We start from the raw sequence: 17848 nt of genomic DNA on the forward strand, positions 1-17848 counted from the left end.
AAACTAGCAAAAGGCATTAACTGGCAAATGTAAAAATATGATACTTCTATTCAAACTTTATAAACTCTATCCTAAAGTGAAGTCTTTTCTGTCTTTTTTTTTTCTTTTTCCATTTTTGTTTTAGTTGGTGGCCATCTATGAGGTTTTAAAGGATGAGGAAAGGAGGCAGAGGTGAGTTGCTTTGCACAGGTTCTTAAATAAAGCATTCATGCCAGTGATATCTTGAAATCCTGTTTGACTTAATTGTAACTTCAGGTTATTTTTTGAATAATTTAAGTTTGTAATTCTTATGTAGCTGTTTAATTAAAGATTGTATGTGGCTTAAAGGGGAAGCTCGTGTGTATTTTTGTGTGATATACTGGTTATTCTACTTTAAAACTAGTATTTGAAAGAACTTTAAAAGCTAGCTGTTATTTGGAGCAATTTTTTAACAATTAGCAATTATATAATTTTTGGTGGATTGTGTCTATTATCATTGCTTGTTTTGTTAAAGCTGTGGTTGAAAATATAGGCTACTGATTCAGCTGTCAATCATATATCAATAAAAGGTTTGTTGCATGATATTTAGGGATTATTTCCATTGTACGTCATCTTCAACATTGTTTTCTGTTGTTTAGTTCATTGGTTTTTTTCTTTCAGATGTATTTATTATCTATAGTACTGTAAATTTTTATGTAGATGGCAGAAAATTAGTTTGATTAATTGATAGTTGTCCTTGCTGCTTCAGGAGCAGGTCCGGAAGTACCTGAAGGGAACAGGATTGAGAACTGGGGCTGATCTGCTCTCTGGAAGATTGTTTTGAACTTTTAAATTTTTTTTTTCTTTTCAGAGGATGTGAATTTAAACTAATGGTTGCCAGGAAAACTGGGCCACTGAAAGAGTTATGCTTTTAGGTTGAAGTTTTAGTAAGTCGTCTTTTGGCTTATAAGTCTTTAAACAGGGCACACACGACATTTCTTGAAGGTTTTTTGGCTTTGTAGATGTCTTGGCAGGAGTCCAGGTTTCCACTGCTTGAAAAGTGAGTTTTCCCCAAATTTTTTGCACTTTTTTGTTTATGACATTGTTTAAATACACTTTGTGATATTGCCTCTCTGGAAATCAGTTCTAGCATGGAACTTCTAGATAGCAGTTTTTGCATGGAACTGCGATGCAGTAGCTTGTAAAAAGTATATTTTTAAGCCTTATATACATTATGAATGTATTTTACCCAACTTGTTCGTGAGAATGTTGTTAATTAGTACAGCACAGTAATTGCAAATGAGAAGTTAAAGCAGTAGTAGATTGTTCTAGCTTAGATTTATTTCATTGTCGATAACTTTTTTGTCCATAGACATTGTCATATTTTTCTTGCACCATCTGCATGTGTGGTTGATACTGCTTCTATAGTTGATTAAATATAAATGTAGTGGATTAAATAGTGTTTACCTTCAGAGAATTTTCTGGAAATAATATGCAGAATTTAGAAATAACATGTAGAATAGCAGAGCTATATGGCCTCATTTCTTGGAGAAAACCTTTATTGATCAGATTTATTACACAGTCTAATGGTAAACTCTTACTTGTAAATGTAAATGCTTGTAAATGGAGGGGAGCTTGTAAATGGAGGGTGGTCTCTTCTGTATTCTGTAAGGCATCATTGTTGCATGTCTTCAAAATAAGTCTTAAGTAAGTGTGCTAGGAGCTGCTCCCTCTATAATAATGTTTCTGTTGTAAGGTAACTCACAGGTTTCTTGCAACCGTACAGCAAAGGAAAGGGGAGAGTGGTTGCTTTTTGGGATCTTCCTACTTCAAATGTTGATATTTGGCTATGCGTTGTGTGAGGTGATGGACCTAGTGGAAGAGGCTCAAAGTTTATTGTCATGCCCATGCACTGGGGAGAAGCTATGCTTCACTCTGTCTCTCAGGGCTTATCAACTCAGTTTTATCCTGATTTCAGAGACACTTCCTTGGGTCTGCTGTAACAAGGCTTTCTGCAGATTTCTTCCCACCCCTCCGCCCCCCCGACCTTGGCAGTGTGGTAGCTTTTATTTCTAAAGTAACTTAAAGACCTGATGGAGTGAGATGGAAGTTAGTTCCCTTGGATCTAATTATACCCTTCCTCCATGTCTCGGTGAATGTCAGAGGTGTTAATTGTTTGTGTGCGTGTACAGAAACAGCATTCTAAAAAGGCGGGTATGTTGGCCAGCTATATGTAATTATTTTTCTAAAGCCTTTATATTTTCATATTTAGCAGTGAATTTTTAATTTATCTGAAATACACTAATAGTAGTAGTAGTAGTACTGCAGAATATAGTAATATTACCGTGTTAGTACTTTTCTCTTACACACTTTGATACATAATCAAAACATTCTACTCTTCTAACATTAAATGTACATGTAGCAGTGTTTAACATTAGATTAAACATTCATGCAGCAGAAGATAATATTTTATGTTTTTTATACACACAGCAGAGTGTGTGAAATTCTACAGAAAAATTTATCTTTAGGCTATGTAGAGATCAGTGCATCTGCTGAAAATACACTTTAGGGCATTTATTGTTAAATCAATTTGGTGATGATAAATTTCATTAGTCTTTGATTATTTTTAGTTTATGAGAAAGTAGATAGTTTTACGCACTTCTATTAATTGTAATTAGGCAAAAATCTTAGATTTTTATTTCATTGTTGGTTACCATTTTATGGAGGTTTTTTTACCCAGCCAGCCTCTGTTAACAATGTGGGCTTGATTACAGGAAGCGTTTGCAAAGGAATTAAGATATACTTGTTTAGAGTAAGAAGGGTGTTTATCTTAGCTCTCCTTATAATTAAATGTCTGTATTCATAGGTGTAAATTGTTCTGGCTGGTGTTGCACTGCATGTCTTTGACAGTTTGAGGAAAAAAGGCCCCCAAAGTAAAAAACGCCAGTGTAGTTTTCCTGTAGTTCAGAATAGATGTCATTAATTCCAGGTTATAGTATGCAAACTATATCAGATCTCTGAAACTATTTGAAATATGAAATGCAGTGGCTCTTTTAAAGGGAAAAGTATAATTATATTAAAATAGATGATACTGTAGTTAGCTACTACACTTAATAGATTTTTTTCTTGCAATGTGTAATAGATTCTACAAAGAGCTCTAAGAACTATTTCATTAAACTTCACAGAAGAATGAATTTTTAATAATCTTGCAATTGGCTACTTGTTAGCACGATTTTTTTTCTTGCAATGTAATATATTCTGCAAAGAGCTCTAAGAACTATTTCATTAAACTTCACAGAAGAATGAATTTTTAATAATCTTGCAATTGGCTACTTGTTAGCACAAGACTAACAAGTCTCATATGGAATCCTGAGTTTTAAAATAGATTCAACTGAAGTAATAAATGGGGATTTTTTTTTTTTGAAGATTCAACTGAAGTCATAAATGGGGATTTTTTTTTTTTTGTCTTTTTGTTTCTGTACTGGTGCTTTGGGTTTTTCTAGCTTGCTGACTACTACATTTCAGAGACAACCGGCAGGCATACTCATATGTCAAAGATTTGCTGCATTCTGTGTACATATGTCTGAGGAAAAAATATTGCAAATGTATTTTTCCTTTTCAGCTTAATTTTTTTTTCTTACATAAAGAATTAATATAGGTTGCCTAAAGAAGAATGCTTTGTAATTAAATTTTGAATGTAGTTCTTGATCCACATGGATTAACTAATCTTTCATAGTTAACATAGGTTTCTATAAAGCAATTATTTAATGAGAAATTTGCTTGTAATTAAACCACATCCTAAATTTGGAAACCAAGATTTAAAAATTATGGGAAGCTTCGGAGATTCAGTAGGATCATTTTCCAGTTGAAAACCTAAAAATCATTGATATCTCTATTTTTCAAATACAGAGCTTAATTACTATTGAAAGCAGTGATTTATCTTTTAACAGTATATATTCTAAAAAGTAGGTTATAATAGAAGCTATCTTCCCTTAAAATGGCCAGTCGTGTGAGCCATAATGCTCATTGATAGTAAAATCAATAGAGCATTGATTCTGAGACTTAATCCTTGGAGACTGTTGTTCAGAACAGCGGACATAGCGTAGTAAATACAGAGTGCTGTTTAAAGTGTTTGATGCAAGAGACTCTGCTGTCTTAATTTATTTTTTCTTAACAGGTAATTTATAATAGAACATGGTTGCCAAACATCAGTTTGCAATGTTGTTTTACGTATTACTATATTGTTGCCATTAGCATATATAGACCTTCTTTAATCAGTAGCCACATTTTCAGTGCATCAGTTAACAAGCCTTAGTGTATAAGAAAGGCAAAAACTTAATAAATTTATAGTAGTATTTAAAAAAAATATTTCATGATTCTACATATATTTCTCTGAAGCTTTCAAAGGAAGAGCATCTTTTGTGAAAACTTATCAATGTAATTTGTTTTCGAAATGGTATTGTTTCTAAAATATTTTCTTGTATTCTAACAAAATGTTTAGCAAATGCATGATTTTTAAATGCTAAAACTTATGCTTAATTCTTAAAAAGTTAAGTAGAACTTTTATTTTTTGAAATAACATGCTAAGCAATTTTTCTGAACAGAGTTTGTGTTAAGGCATCAGTAGTTAGTTCATTCTTACTGGGAAAGGAAAAAAGTTATTGCTTCAGATTTTACAATAATGGATATTAATCTTGGTATTCTCATAATTGTTGTGGAAGACAGAATTTTGTAATATGATTTTTCCTTCTGCTAGCGTTCAAAACACTGCAGAATCCTGAGGTGTTAAATCTTTTGCATAGAAATAATGGTGCCAACTTGAACAAATATTTTATCAGAAATCAGCTTTTCTAGATGCGCTGAATTAAAGTATATTTTTAATTGAAAACCATTGCTTCTTTTTCTGTTTGAAAAAATGAATTTGCTTGTGGAAATTTTTTTTAGTACATCTCCAAGGTATCAATTTAATAACTATCAAAGTAGCTAGTGCAGTTGTTGCATTTAAATTGATTTACATGTCAAGACTGGCAGTTTAGCAGCTGCGCTATTATTCCTGGATCGGTCAATTTACTTGAGAAAAACCTACTACTGAGTTCTACTGACCTGCATGACAATATAGGCCCTATTTCTATTCCTGTAATTAGGCCTGCGACTAACTCAGAATATTTTTAATTAAAATATTTTGGTCAATGTGTTGCACCAAATTAGGCCTTTCAGTGCAGATTTAATTCTGGAAACGGTGTGATTAGAATGTGTAATGAGTTGTGTTCAATTTAAGATTAACAGGTTGTACATTTTGAACATACAGGTTTTTGAGTTTACTGTAGAGATGTTTGTTTGATCCTTTACTCTGAAAAGTTAACAAGCAGAAAAATCTGTTTTGCATGTCTGTGGTTTGTTTATTTTTAAATTGTTGATGACATACTGTAAATAAAAGAGCCCAAACATACTAAGATATTTCAAGACATTTGTATGAAGAAAAACTGACAAATTGTCATATAATGGTCTTTGTACAGTTAGTGGTGTTGGTAAAGTTAAACAGTGTTAAAATAGGTTGATTTTGGAGACAGCTTTTCAAAGAGAAAATCAAACTCGTCTAGCTGTGGTGAACTTTGTTGTCTAACATCAAAATCAAGCCTTTAACTTAAATTCGTATCTCACAGGGAAAGGACGTTAAGTCTAGCAGCATTCTTTTACTTAATGGCTATCATGCTACTAAAGGACAAAACAAAAGCAAAGATGCCTCACCCCTCCCCCAAACACTTGTGCTTTTCATTTGTAAAAGAAAAAAAAAAGTTTAGAGTGTTTGAGCCTTTTGTTCTTTGCTACCTATTTAGTAGTTGGTGGTTTGTTATTTACTTCTGTCATGGAGACCTGCCCACTGATTACTAGGCAGGTAGAACATATCTACATTTCTAGAAGTCTGTTATTTCAGAAGTGAATGAGCTGGGGGTTGGGAGGGTGTGTGGCGGTGGTGCAGGAGCAATTGAATTACTTCCCCCCGCCCCCCACCCCAGGACTAGATACATTTCGCCAGCGTTTGGTTCTGGATTCTGTTTGTTTCCAGATGCAAGGCTAGCAGCTGACAAAACAAGGCATTGCTCTATTAACAACAACAGCAAAAAAAATTACTAAATGATCTTTTGTGTGTGTATTATTCAAGTGGTCTGTGGATTGTAATTTGTTTTGGTTTATAATTGGGTGGTTTGGCTTATTTCATTTTTAGCTCTTCATTAAAGCCTTTTGTATTTGCCACTGTAGGTATGATGATATTCTGATCAATGGACTACCAGATTGGCGACAGCCTGTATTCTACTACAGGCGGGGGAGAAAAATGAGCAATGCTGAGCTGGCATTACTCTTGTTCATTATAGTCACAGTGGGTCATTATGGTGTGGTTTGGTCAATCTACCTGGAAAAACAGCTGGTAAGTATTGGTAATAAATCAAACTTGCTTCAATTATTAGTGTTGAATTTCCTGCAGAAGTTTGCATATTATAGGGATCTCTACCACTTTCTCTGTTTTGAATTTGGATTTATCATATTTTAAAAGGATTATATTTAAAATTGTGATAATTATAGAATTATATACTCAACATATCGGAAATAGTAATCTAAAAACTACATAATTTTTTATGGAATTGGTAATAAATAACAAGAGGTGGTTTTTCAATTTTTAACTGTAAGTAAGAAGAGGAATAAAAACTCTTCTATTGTCTGTTGGTGCAGAATCATATGCTACTGTAGTTGTGTCTGTGGTTTTCCTGAATGTTGTTTAAAAAGAATAAGTTTTTATTCATTTAAAAGTCATACTTGCTTTGCCTTTGTTCTTAGCTAAATGCTTTTTTGTTTTGGGTTTTTCTTAATAGCATAGGCACTGGTAAGCAGTACAAACCACCTTTTTTTTTTTGTCACATAAAAATCTATTGCACTTAGTAGAACAGAAAAAAACCACAACCATAACTTGAAAAATATTCATACGTTAGCGTCTATTTACTTTTTTAATTTTCCACTGAATTATTGAAGTTGATGAATTAGAAAGGAGGCAAGTTGAATGCTTTCTCTTCTTAGAAAACTTTGATTGCTATGGAGATACACATGAGTGACAGAACTGGCCTTCATGTGTGTTTAAAGACTGGATACCATGGCAACAGTTATTGTTAAGATAGATCATTTTACTTAATCATGTAGGACCCCTAGACACATTTGCATAAATGCTACTCTACTGTTTACCCTTCAGAGAAGAGTCCCAGTAAGATTTGTGGTTTACATGTTAATGATAACCTGTAACCGTAGTTCTTTCTACATCAAGGATGAACTGCTTAGCAGAAAAAAGAGGGAGAAGAAGAAAAAAACAGCCGGCAGGAGTACAGATGAAGCCAAACTTGCTGCTCTAGACAAAAATGAAAGGTGGGAAGGAACTCTCTAGTTTTCTGTCAGCTACTGGTTTAGTTCTGTCATTTTCTCCTTGCATCTTTGAAATATTTTATGAGAAAGAATAACTATATTTGTAGTAACAGCCATTGCTGATATAAAGTGTGCCAGTGTAGAGATGTTTTCAGGTTTTGATTTGTAAATAAATGTGTAGTGTTTATTCAGCAGATCAACAATAATTGAAAGATTAAGGCTGAATTACATATATATGGCATATAGAAGGGTATTATTTCTACAAGTTGGTTTTAGAAGATTTTACAACTTTTTCCATCTTTGAAGATTTTTGCCTTTGATTACAGTTAACAAATTTCAATTTATTTAAGATTTGGTTTATTACCATAGCAAGAAAGGAGGTTTTACGGGGTTTTAATGCTTGCCTGATTTAATACTTTTTATCAGATTAACTTAAAAACAAGCATGTTGGTAAAGGCTTCTAACACCATTGTTTGTTAAGAAACACATAGGGAAACAGTGACTCTCAGGACACTCAGAAGATACCACCATTTCTTCTATTGATTCATAGAAAGAAATAAAGGCTTTAAATAGTTCATACAGCAGGGGCATGAACTGGATCAATGCAGGATGGAGCTCAGAGACCATTCTGCCTGTTGTCTTGTCTGATGACATCAGTGAGTAATGCTCCAGTGAACTGCAGATGACATTAATTTTTATGTATAGTTTTGTTTATGCTACAGTCTTAATATCTGGTTGTCAGCACTTGTGAACACTTGGTTGAGGCTTGAGAGTTTTTTGATTTTTTTTTTTTTTTAAACTGAAACGATTATGTGGCTTACAAATGTATTTTCTTGAAGAAAGACCATTTTTAAGAGATTAAAATACAGCAATGGGTAGAAGTTAGTTGCTACTTATTTGTATTAAATATTCAAAATGTATCTTTAATGTTATGTAGTTACATGTTTTTATAAGAGTTGACAAGTGCTAATCATCTTAAAGGTTAATGAAAAAGTTCTGACTTTGAGATTGTGTGGCAGTAATGAAAAACTTACTGTTTTATTTGACTGCAGAGTACTGGACAAACCACAGTGGCATGACTTACTTCCATGCAAGCTGGGAATTTGGTTCTGTCTCACTGTGAAAGCTTTACCTCAGCTATTCCAGGTAATAGTAATGATTTTAAGTTATATTACTTTATTTGGCTTGATGGTGTTGTTATGTATAGTCAGATGTGTAGCACTTGCTCTTATGAATTTTCTGGCTCAATCACATACCTTTTATATATGTATATATATTTTATATACAAAGAGTATATAAAATACTCTTTCGAGGCAAATGTAGTATTGTAAATTTGTCAAAATATGATTACATTTTAAGTGGATAGCAATCTTAACGTGGTAGGGAATTCAGCATCAGTTCCTGCCAGGCAAAACTACAAGAATAAATGATGGTAGAGGGATGATATATGTACATCTAATTAGGAATAGCAATGTCTTTTAAGCGATCTGTTAACAAAAGTATTTTTATCTCAAATAGGCAAATGCTATGTTTTCATAGCAAATATTAGTATGTCATTTAAATTTGGGGGAACGGTGCAATTACTTTTTTCTGACTGAGTGAGCTTTTTTTTTGTTGAGTCACTGGATAAGGATATAAATTGATACCTGAAATTACTAAGGTAAAGTAACGAAGGTATGGTTGTAATTCATAAACATAAATGTGGCAGACAAAGTTGTTGTTTTTTAATCTAATACTATAAACTGTAAAATTTAGTTGATATTCATCCGATGTTAGTATTGTCAGATCAGTTATCAGAATAACTTTAATATCACATGTTCTTTCTTTTCATTTCCCTTGAATACACCCTTTTTTTTTTAATACCCTCGTCGCTGTTAATGAATGTGGATTTGGGAATGCCAGGTGGATTTTAGAATATTTATAGAAATATTGAGTATCGATTCTGAAGTATAAATAGCATCAATGTTCAGCTTCTGTCTCTGTTCAAACTGGAAAAAGCATATAATTAATAATTCTTGATCTGTTAGTGAAAGGCTTATAAAAGTTATAAATGCATTAAAGTCTGGTCTTTCAGCATCCATTTTTATAGCCTTTAACTTTTCCTACACAGAGATGCAAAAGTTAGTATCTCTTCCTCTTTTAAAAGTTTCATCAGAACTGTGTGGCTATTTTATTAAAGAAACCTTTCGTTTTGCAAGTTTTTAAGGCAAAAATGATGATGCTTAATTAAATAAATTGTTGTGGCTAAATTAAGCTTTGATGTTCATCCCTCATTGAGGTGAGTCAGATGGAAAATAATTAAGTTCAGGAATTGCTGTTGCTGCATTTTTGAAACTTTCTTCATAATTATAGTACTTAATTGCAAAATATTCAAAATAGTATAAAATATAGGAAGATTCATGAAAAAGTTTAAGTTAGGACTTCTTATAATCTTTCTAAGCTGTCATTTTCTTGTTTTTCTGAGTTTAAGGTAGTCTGTTAAGAAGTCAGTATCACAAGTTTCAGATTTGCTGTTCAAAAAGCAGCTTCTATATCTGCCAGAACAGGCAGAAAATATGAATACAAGCAGAGTGATTAAAGTGTATTTTAAATCCATTAAATTAATGGTAGTGGGAAAAAAGCTATCCAATAACTCGTGGAAAATTGGAGACCAGCAAGCAGGGATTTGGTGTCAGGGGAAGCAGAATATAGAGGAATTCAAAACTGGAAGGCTTTGGAGCAAGGAAGATGCAAAGAGAATGAGGTTCTGGAGTAAATTACCCCATATGTAAATTACACTACTGCTTAACTCCAGAGTTTGTTTTGTTGTTGTTTAAGATGACCTCCAATTATGTAAGTTAAAATGCAATAAAATATAAGTAATCTTCAATATTAAGAGTATCAGGACCTCAGGTAACTGAGATGAATTACTGTAGTTTATTAGTTAACAATAATTAAAGAAGTATCACCTCTTCTGAAGAGTGTAAAAGCCAACAGTGACCTCATGTTGGAGATCTCTTCTGAAATGACAGTGCAAAAGATACCTTGTGTGTTGTAGCTACCTCAACAGAGACCTCAGCCCGTTTTTGAGTTGTATTTAAGGTTTTACCAAGTTCTGCCTTAGTTTCAATTACCAACATAGAGCAACAATGTATCTGTACTTATGATTGTACTCTGGTACAGTGATCCTGTTTTGAATGTAAGTGCTTTTCTCTTCAATAATACACTGACATAGGCTTTAGATTTCAGAGTATTTCAGGCTTTTGGTATAAGCAGAATCATTAGGGCAGCTTGTCTGTAAGATAAGACTCCTACAGATACTAAGTAGTGTTATATGTGCTAGTTACACATGCAAATTATTTAACAAGGTGCTGCAGTGGTTGACATAAGGATGGCTGCTATGGAAATAACTTGTTGACTCTTAAGTCTACTTAATCATTTACATTATTTCCAAAGGTGGCTGCCATTCGTTTGCAACTAATGTAATCGTAGATTAACATCTGTATCTAAACAAAGCTAGTTTGGGACAGAAGAGGCTAAGATAAAAAGTATTTAAAATACTTTAAAATAAATGTTGCTTCTGCTACTGAGTTTTTCAAAGCCCTGTCAGTGAAAGAGCTGAACTGCTTCCTCAAATTAAAAACACAAAACCACCTGCCTGGGTACACAAGTTCTTCCTCAAAGGAAACTTTATTAAAACCAACAAACCCCCCCCCCCCCACAAAACCAAATCAACAACTGAAAAAAAAAATCCCAGCAAAACAAAAACCATAAGGAGAGGTCAATTTAAACTTTTTGTGAGTTCTTGTATTGGTTGTCTTTACATCCATTTCTCCCCCCCATTAATTAATGTGAATGTTCTACTTAACAGCAGCTCTGTCTGAGGATTCAGGTTGCTGAGTTTTTGCCCATGCTTGGCTCTCATTTATCCAATTGAGTGTCTTTCTCCTGCTTCCCCCTCCTCCTTCAAAATGTCAGATTTCAGAAGGAGGCACTTAAAATAATTAAGGTGGGCCTTTACAGAAGAAAAATGCTTTGTTTTCATGCCCTTGTGATGGCCTGTGCCATTTTATTGTAGTCTGCATTTTATGTCAAGAAACTGGAAGAAAAATGGGTGAGAGGAGGATAGAGGAGGATGAGAGAACTAAAAAATGATTGGTTTTTTAAACTGTTGACAATTGTATTTTGAGAGAGACTACATAGTTTTTTATATCCGTGTATTTGCTTTACTTAAATTTGAGGGAGAAAACGGCATCTATAAGCTTGTTTGAAGAAGCAAAAGGAAAAGAATACATAAAATGTATCATAAATTAAATATCTGTGGTGTCAAAGAAACATTAAATGGAGTGTAAATTACGTTGACTATTAGTAGGTTTAATTCTTATAATGTAGGCTCAAGAAAAAGACACAAAAGAACGCAAATTGTTTCTGAGGTCATTTATAGTTTACTCTTTCATGAGAATGACCTGGAAGAAGGCTATATATTAAAAAAAAAAAAAAAAAAAGAAAAAACCCAAACAAAACTCGATTAAAATGTATATTGGAACTGAAAATTGTTCTTACAATGAAACAAACCAGCTAAATATAGTATGCAAGAATTTCAGTTCAAATGGTTAATGTAATACAGAATAGATAGTTAAGTATTTCTTCTGTGGCAGAAGAGTCATATGAAAATTGCAGTATATTCCAAAAATAGCTGACTAGAGTTTTTGCTTTGAATGTGCAGACACACAACTTAAGAAAAGTAATCTTTCTTAAAAATGTTGTTAATTTTTCTTCACAAAATATTTCCTTCAGAAAACTGAAGATAAGGGTGTTAGTGTTTCTGCCAACTGCTTTTCCTCCACGTTTGTGTGTGTGGTAAAGCTTAACAATGACTGTCTTTATTTTTACACCAACTTCATTAATGCCAGTCAGCACTAGGAAATGTTTTTTATTAGTTAAATTATGAGCCTGCTGTTGTCCTGAGCGTAATGAAGAAGACAGCATTTTTGTTTATTTCAGACAGAAATGAATTCTTGTTAGGAAAATAGAGTTTCCTATTATCTTCCATCTGTAATAGTGTAGGTGTAGCTCATACACCCTAGCAGTGAACTGTTGGAAGAACTTCTGCTGGCTTGCCTGTATCGAGAGGGCAGTTCAAGCTCAATACGTAGTTGCACTGAGTGTAACCTAGTGTGATTATCAACAAAGCTTTCAATTACAATTGAAATTTTTGTTTATAAAGACCTTTGCGTAGCATGAAGTGAATTAAAACTGAAAGACCAGTAATTTATTTTTATGTAGACTACCAGATGGTAATTACTGTAGCTGATTTAGTAGCCTGGAATATATTCAAACTAGTGACCCAGAGGTGTTTAATTTCTTGGCATTTTTTCCTCAGGTTTTCTTTTAATCCATGATTACATTTCAACACCTGTTTAGAGATGGTTCAGCTTTGGCCTTAAATGGATTGGCAATGTGTCATTAAACTCAAGAGGCTTTGCTGGCAGGGCATCTCCTTTGGCAAAATTAGCTTTTAAGCAAGATTTTATTAGGTCAGCAAACATTTCTGTGGGTTGGTTTTGTCTTCACGTATGACTTTATATAAAATCGTCGTGTGTTATTAAAATAAAAATTATTGCATTTAATAGTGTATGCCTTAAAAAAAGATATTTTTTTAAAAGGGATTAATTCAAATCAGTGAGGTTAAGTGTCTCCTTAATTCCTAGCTTTACACGGTTTTGACGTGTTCCAACTTACTGTACTGCACCAGTGTTGACATTAGTGTGGGGAGTGAGCACTGCAGGATGTGTGGCACGAGTGATTGCCTGTTTGCTCTGTTTCTTGCTATTTTGCAGCTGTTGGGAGAACCAAAGTAGGGATGAAGCTCTTGACCCTGAGGTCAATTAGAAGCTTAGAAGCAGGTCAGAGGAGAGTGGATGGTAAAACAAGTATTCTGGGTGTATGCAAGTGAGCAAAAATAATTTGTGTCTTAACAGGGTGCTGTCTGAGGCTCTGGAGACAAGATGTGCCTTCCTGCGTAGCAAAAGTTTTAAGTAAACTTAAGACACTAAAGAAATTTGCCTTTAATTGCCTGTTCTGTGTCAGCCAGTTTTGTTCTGCTCCTTCAAATCGCTTACTGTGTCTGCATATTCCAGCACACGCGTTAGAGGAGCATAGCTCCAAGAGTAGCTCATGTGTACCAGGCGATATTGGCTCTCAGTTAATGGTAGTGTTCTGTTGTGGTGTGAGACTTCATGGGGTGTGAATTGGCCCCAGGGAGGCCTTGCAGCATTGGCCTCAGTTCCCCCTTCTGGCTGCCTTTGTTTCACCGGTGTGGATGTGGAATACCCAGCAGATACTGCATTAGCACAGCCTGCTGCTGGTCATCCCGTGCATCTGAGGCTTGGGAACCACGCTTCCAACTGCCCACAGGCTGTATGCAGCTGAAGAGCCTGACCACACCTGGTATTGTTCCAAGGTCAAAGCATGATTTTCTGATTATAAAGGAGGAAGTAATACAATTCCTGTTTATTTACTGGTTTTCTTTTGAGTAAGCATGTTATAATGCCGAAGAGAAATATAAATAATAATGCTTATATATATATATAATATTTCTCACCATAACACATTGATATAACTAGTTCATAAACCCATCAAAAGAGTGTTTTTGCTCTGGTATAATGACTGGCATTTTTATTGCTTGAAATAGCAAATTGAAGGTCAGATGTTGCAGTAATTTTAATTTTACTCCTTTTTCTTTCTTTGTTTTTTTGGTTTTTTTTTTTTTTGTACAACTTGTACAAGAACACTGTACTCAAAAAGACAAAAGATTAGTTCAGGAGCTTCATACAAATATTTATCTCTAAGTCTACAGATTGATTTAATTAAAATCAAGTCAAAGAAAATTATTTCAATACCCAGATTTTAAGTATGCTTGTGGGAAAGTTTCCAGTTAAGTGTGTATGCATTTTGTTTGTATCAGTCCCTCACCCAGAGAAGTAAAATGTGAAGCTGATTCTATCACAAAATCTGTAATGAAGATTCACATATGGCCAATACAACAAGTTGTTTCCACTGTTTGCCTTATTTCTCCTAATCTCTAGTCTTTCTGAGATAGATCAGAAAGCCAGGAAGATTAACTGGAGGGAAAAAAACCACAAAACAAACAAACAAACAAAACCTCATCACCATCCCCAAAGGAGAGGCCGGAGTCACTGAATCTTACTAAGAACTGAAGATTTAGTTCCAGAATTAGTACAGTGTGAATAAATACTGTATGGGTTGTCTTAAAAACAACAAACAAACCAAACCAAAAACCACAAAGCCTGACAGAAAATTTCAACCAAAACCCCAAACACCAAACAAGCAATTTAAAAACCCCTTAAAAGTCAAGTATCAAAAATTTCTGTACTTCTGCATAACTCAAGTGCAGATATGTCTTGGCAATCTCAAATTTATTGACACGAGGTGATGCTGATATAAAGAGGAACTGAAGTAGAAGAATTTTTCAGTATTTTTGGTTCTTATTTGTGGTTAAAATATTGAAAATATGTTAACTGTTTATTGCTTTTTTTTTTTTTCTACTACACCTTTTGAAATTTTTAGTCAAATATGGGGGTAATCACAGGAACTTCCTGTACATGGCAGTTGAAATTTAATTTAGAGCAGAGTTTTGCGTTTCTAACACACTATTTTTTTCATTTTGTTCCTTTTTGTAACGTGTGTATTTGAAATCATAGTATAAGAAACCAGCATATATTAGCCCTCTTCATTGTGTTGATGTCCTTTTTTGAAAATTTCTCAAACTCCTGCAAATGGTAACAAAATATTTCTGATTAGGTAAGCTGGAGCTTTTAGTTAGAACAGTTCCAAGCTTTGTGTTTGTGTGTCTCTTTCCTCTGTCCCTTACCACCCCCAGAAGTACAAAGATGTTTTTCTTATGTTTATTACCTATTGAAGGTGAAGTATATATCAGGTGTAAAATTTTGATAATGCTCACATTGTGAGCTGCTTGGGGAAAGATTCTCTACAAGAGAAAACATTACTGAATCTTGAGGAAGGAGCATTAGATTGGAAGAGGTTGTATCTATATTGCCAGTGGTTTTAGGGCCCTAAAATATTTGTGTTGAGGCAAGGTGACTGCTTAAGTTTATCACTCTGGAAAAGTAAAAAATCTCTGAACATAAATCTGTTTTGAAATACTCTGACTACCAAAAGTGAATATGCTTGAAAATGAATATTCCTGTTTAGAATGATACTGTTGAAAACTAATGAGGAGTAAATTGAAGTGTGCTTATTTATGTTGAGGCAGAGGTTTTCTTCAAAGAACTTCCTATTTAAAACTCTTCTCCAGTGTTTCTTTCATTTTGACTTACAGGGTGTAATACCCATATAGTTTGTGTCTGTGGCTAAAATCTTTAATCAGGTATGTCTTTTAATTTCTCTTTGCAACCTGTAGAGCCATTTGTTATGCTTTTGTGGGAAGGATTTGATTTTCAAATCTTCAAAATCCATTTTGATTAATTTTTTTTGGTGGTTTTTTTTCCTTTGCTTTGCTTTATACGTGTACATTTTTATGTGTGCTTCAAAACATGCAACCTCCCCTTTTTTTGTGATTATGGTATCAGCCATAATAAATTGTGGTTAGTAAGATAAAAGGCCAATGTTGCTTTTGTTATCTGGATGTTACTCCATTTGCAGTGATAACCTATTTTATATCTATAAAGCAACAGTACTACTAAATTTCATTTACGTGCTTCTGACTAGTTTTCTTTGTTGTTCAGCTATTGTGTCTCATTTTCATCTGAGCCACATTTCCAATTGTTCCGTGATTGACATGCTGAAGAGATTGACAGTTACCCCCTAGTGCCTGCTGTCTGGAGATCCCACAAGCAATAATGGATTTTACACCAGAATTTAGCATCAAATATTGGCTTTCAGTGTCAAATGGGTTAAATTTAAATGTCGGTTAATTGTAGCCATTTTGAAATCATAGCCTTAAACAAAAGCATTTTTTGGATATCAGTGTGTCTGAGGCCTGTGCATGCCATACAACTCAAATGTCTCAAACTTATAGCAGAAGTTAACCATTACCTTCATGTCTGTTTCTTTTTCTTAATGATGCAAATAGTCCAAATCTGGAGAGCACAAGGAAAGTTTCCATAGGTGGTGGGGAATTCGTATTTTGGATAAACCAAAAAGAGAGCTGATGCTGTTCCTAATTTTGTCATTCAGTGTTACTAGATAGAAACTGAATGTTTCCTCAAAGCCTTCATATCTGCTGTTAATGGTAGTCCTTCTGCAGTTACACGGTTTTTAGCCCAAGTTCTACTGAAACTACCAAAAATCCCCTCTTCCCAATCCCCAAAACCAAAACTGTAAGCATATGAGATGCTCTTGTCTGCTATGTTCCAGCAGAAAAAAGTTATGTAAAGTCTTTAAAATTCCTTCTGTGTGCTGTGATCTCCTACATGAACCTGGCAGAGAAATGTAACTTCTCATTTTCCTTACACAGATGTAAAGACAAATTGAGAATAAAAAGAGGTGTTTTGGAAGGAGATGAAACCTTATTGATATTTTGTGGGAATTTCAGAGTTGATCTTCAGGCACTCTGATTTGTGTTGGTGAGATGTCTCCAAAACATTACAAAGTTCTGCTCAGAGCTGGATCATGATTCTGTCCTGTGTTGTCCCACTTCCCTCAAGTATCTTTGAAGGGGTAGATGCCGTATAATGCAAAGAACAACTGTTGTGTCATAGTATCTTGCAGGAGGTAATGTTTTTGAATGACTTCTACCATTAGAGGCAGGAATAACAACTACTTAACTCAGTTTTTAATTTTCAAAATTAATTAAGCTGTCTTATTTCATTTTTAATGAGACCAGGTTTTGTTCAAATTTATGGGATTATGGTTGAAATTATAAAAGTATTTGTTGATGTTTTATAATACATTCCACATTAAAATTTGCATCACTCTTTATATGTAAAAAGTGGGACCGTTAATGTAAGAACAAGAATAAAATTATTTTTTGCTATAAAGAACTCAAATTAGGTTTATCTAATACTATAATTAATTTTGATTTAATACAATAGATGTTCTGCATGCTTGGAAATGATAAATAACAATTTGTCTATTTCAGCATTTCTGTTATAGATTCATTGTTTTTGAATGAGTATAGAAATCTCTTAAACTGGTGAGAGTGAGAAAACTCCATTCCTCTTACTTCAGCCATCTGGTTGTTCATATTGGAAAACTTTCAAAGCAAATCTATAATTGCTTGTTCAACAGATTTTGGAAATCTGTAACTTATTGTGAGGTTTGTGATAGGACTTCTAGTTTTATGTGTAAATTTGCCAAATAGATTTCAGATTAGAATCTAGTCTAATACTTGGAGAAAAAACTTAATATACATTTTCAACACTTTTAATAGCAATGTAGAAGTTGGTTTGGGGAAAAAAAAGGAAAGGGGGAACAAGCTGGGTTTTGGAACATGCAGTTAGTATTACCATATGAGTTCAGA

The 17848-nt window shown here is 33.8% G+C and overlaps 1 protein-coding gene across 1 annotated transcript in view; it reads left to right on the top strand.

The window, feature by feature from the left end:
* Positions 1-17848, top strand: part of LOC104465857 (dnaJ homolog subfamily C member 1-like) — a gene marked incomplete at both ends in the record, with an annotated part of 28800 nt that overhangs the window by 794 nt on the left and 10158 nt on the right. Inside the window, 4 exons of the mRNA XM_010079069.1 lie at positions 125-171; positions 6220-6385; positions 7271-7368; positions 8418-8511. Of these exons, the coding sequence (XP_010077371.1) occupies positions 125-171; positions 6220-6385; positions 7271-7368; positions 8418-8511 (405 nt within the window). The remainder of the gene's footprint in view (positions 1-124; positions 172-6219; positions 6386-7270; positions 7369-8417; positions 8512-17848) is intronic.

Source organism: Pterocles gutturalis, unplaced genomic scaffold (genome assembly GCF_000699245.1).
Source record: "Pterocles gutturalis isolate BGI_N339 unplaced genomic scaffold, ASM69924v1 scaffold32658, whole genome shotgun sequence".
Taxonomy (NCBI): Eukaryota; Metazoa; Chordata; class Aves; order Pterocliformes; family Pteroclidae; genus Pterocles; species Pterocles gutturalis.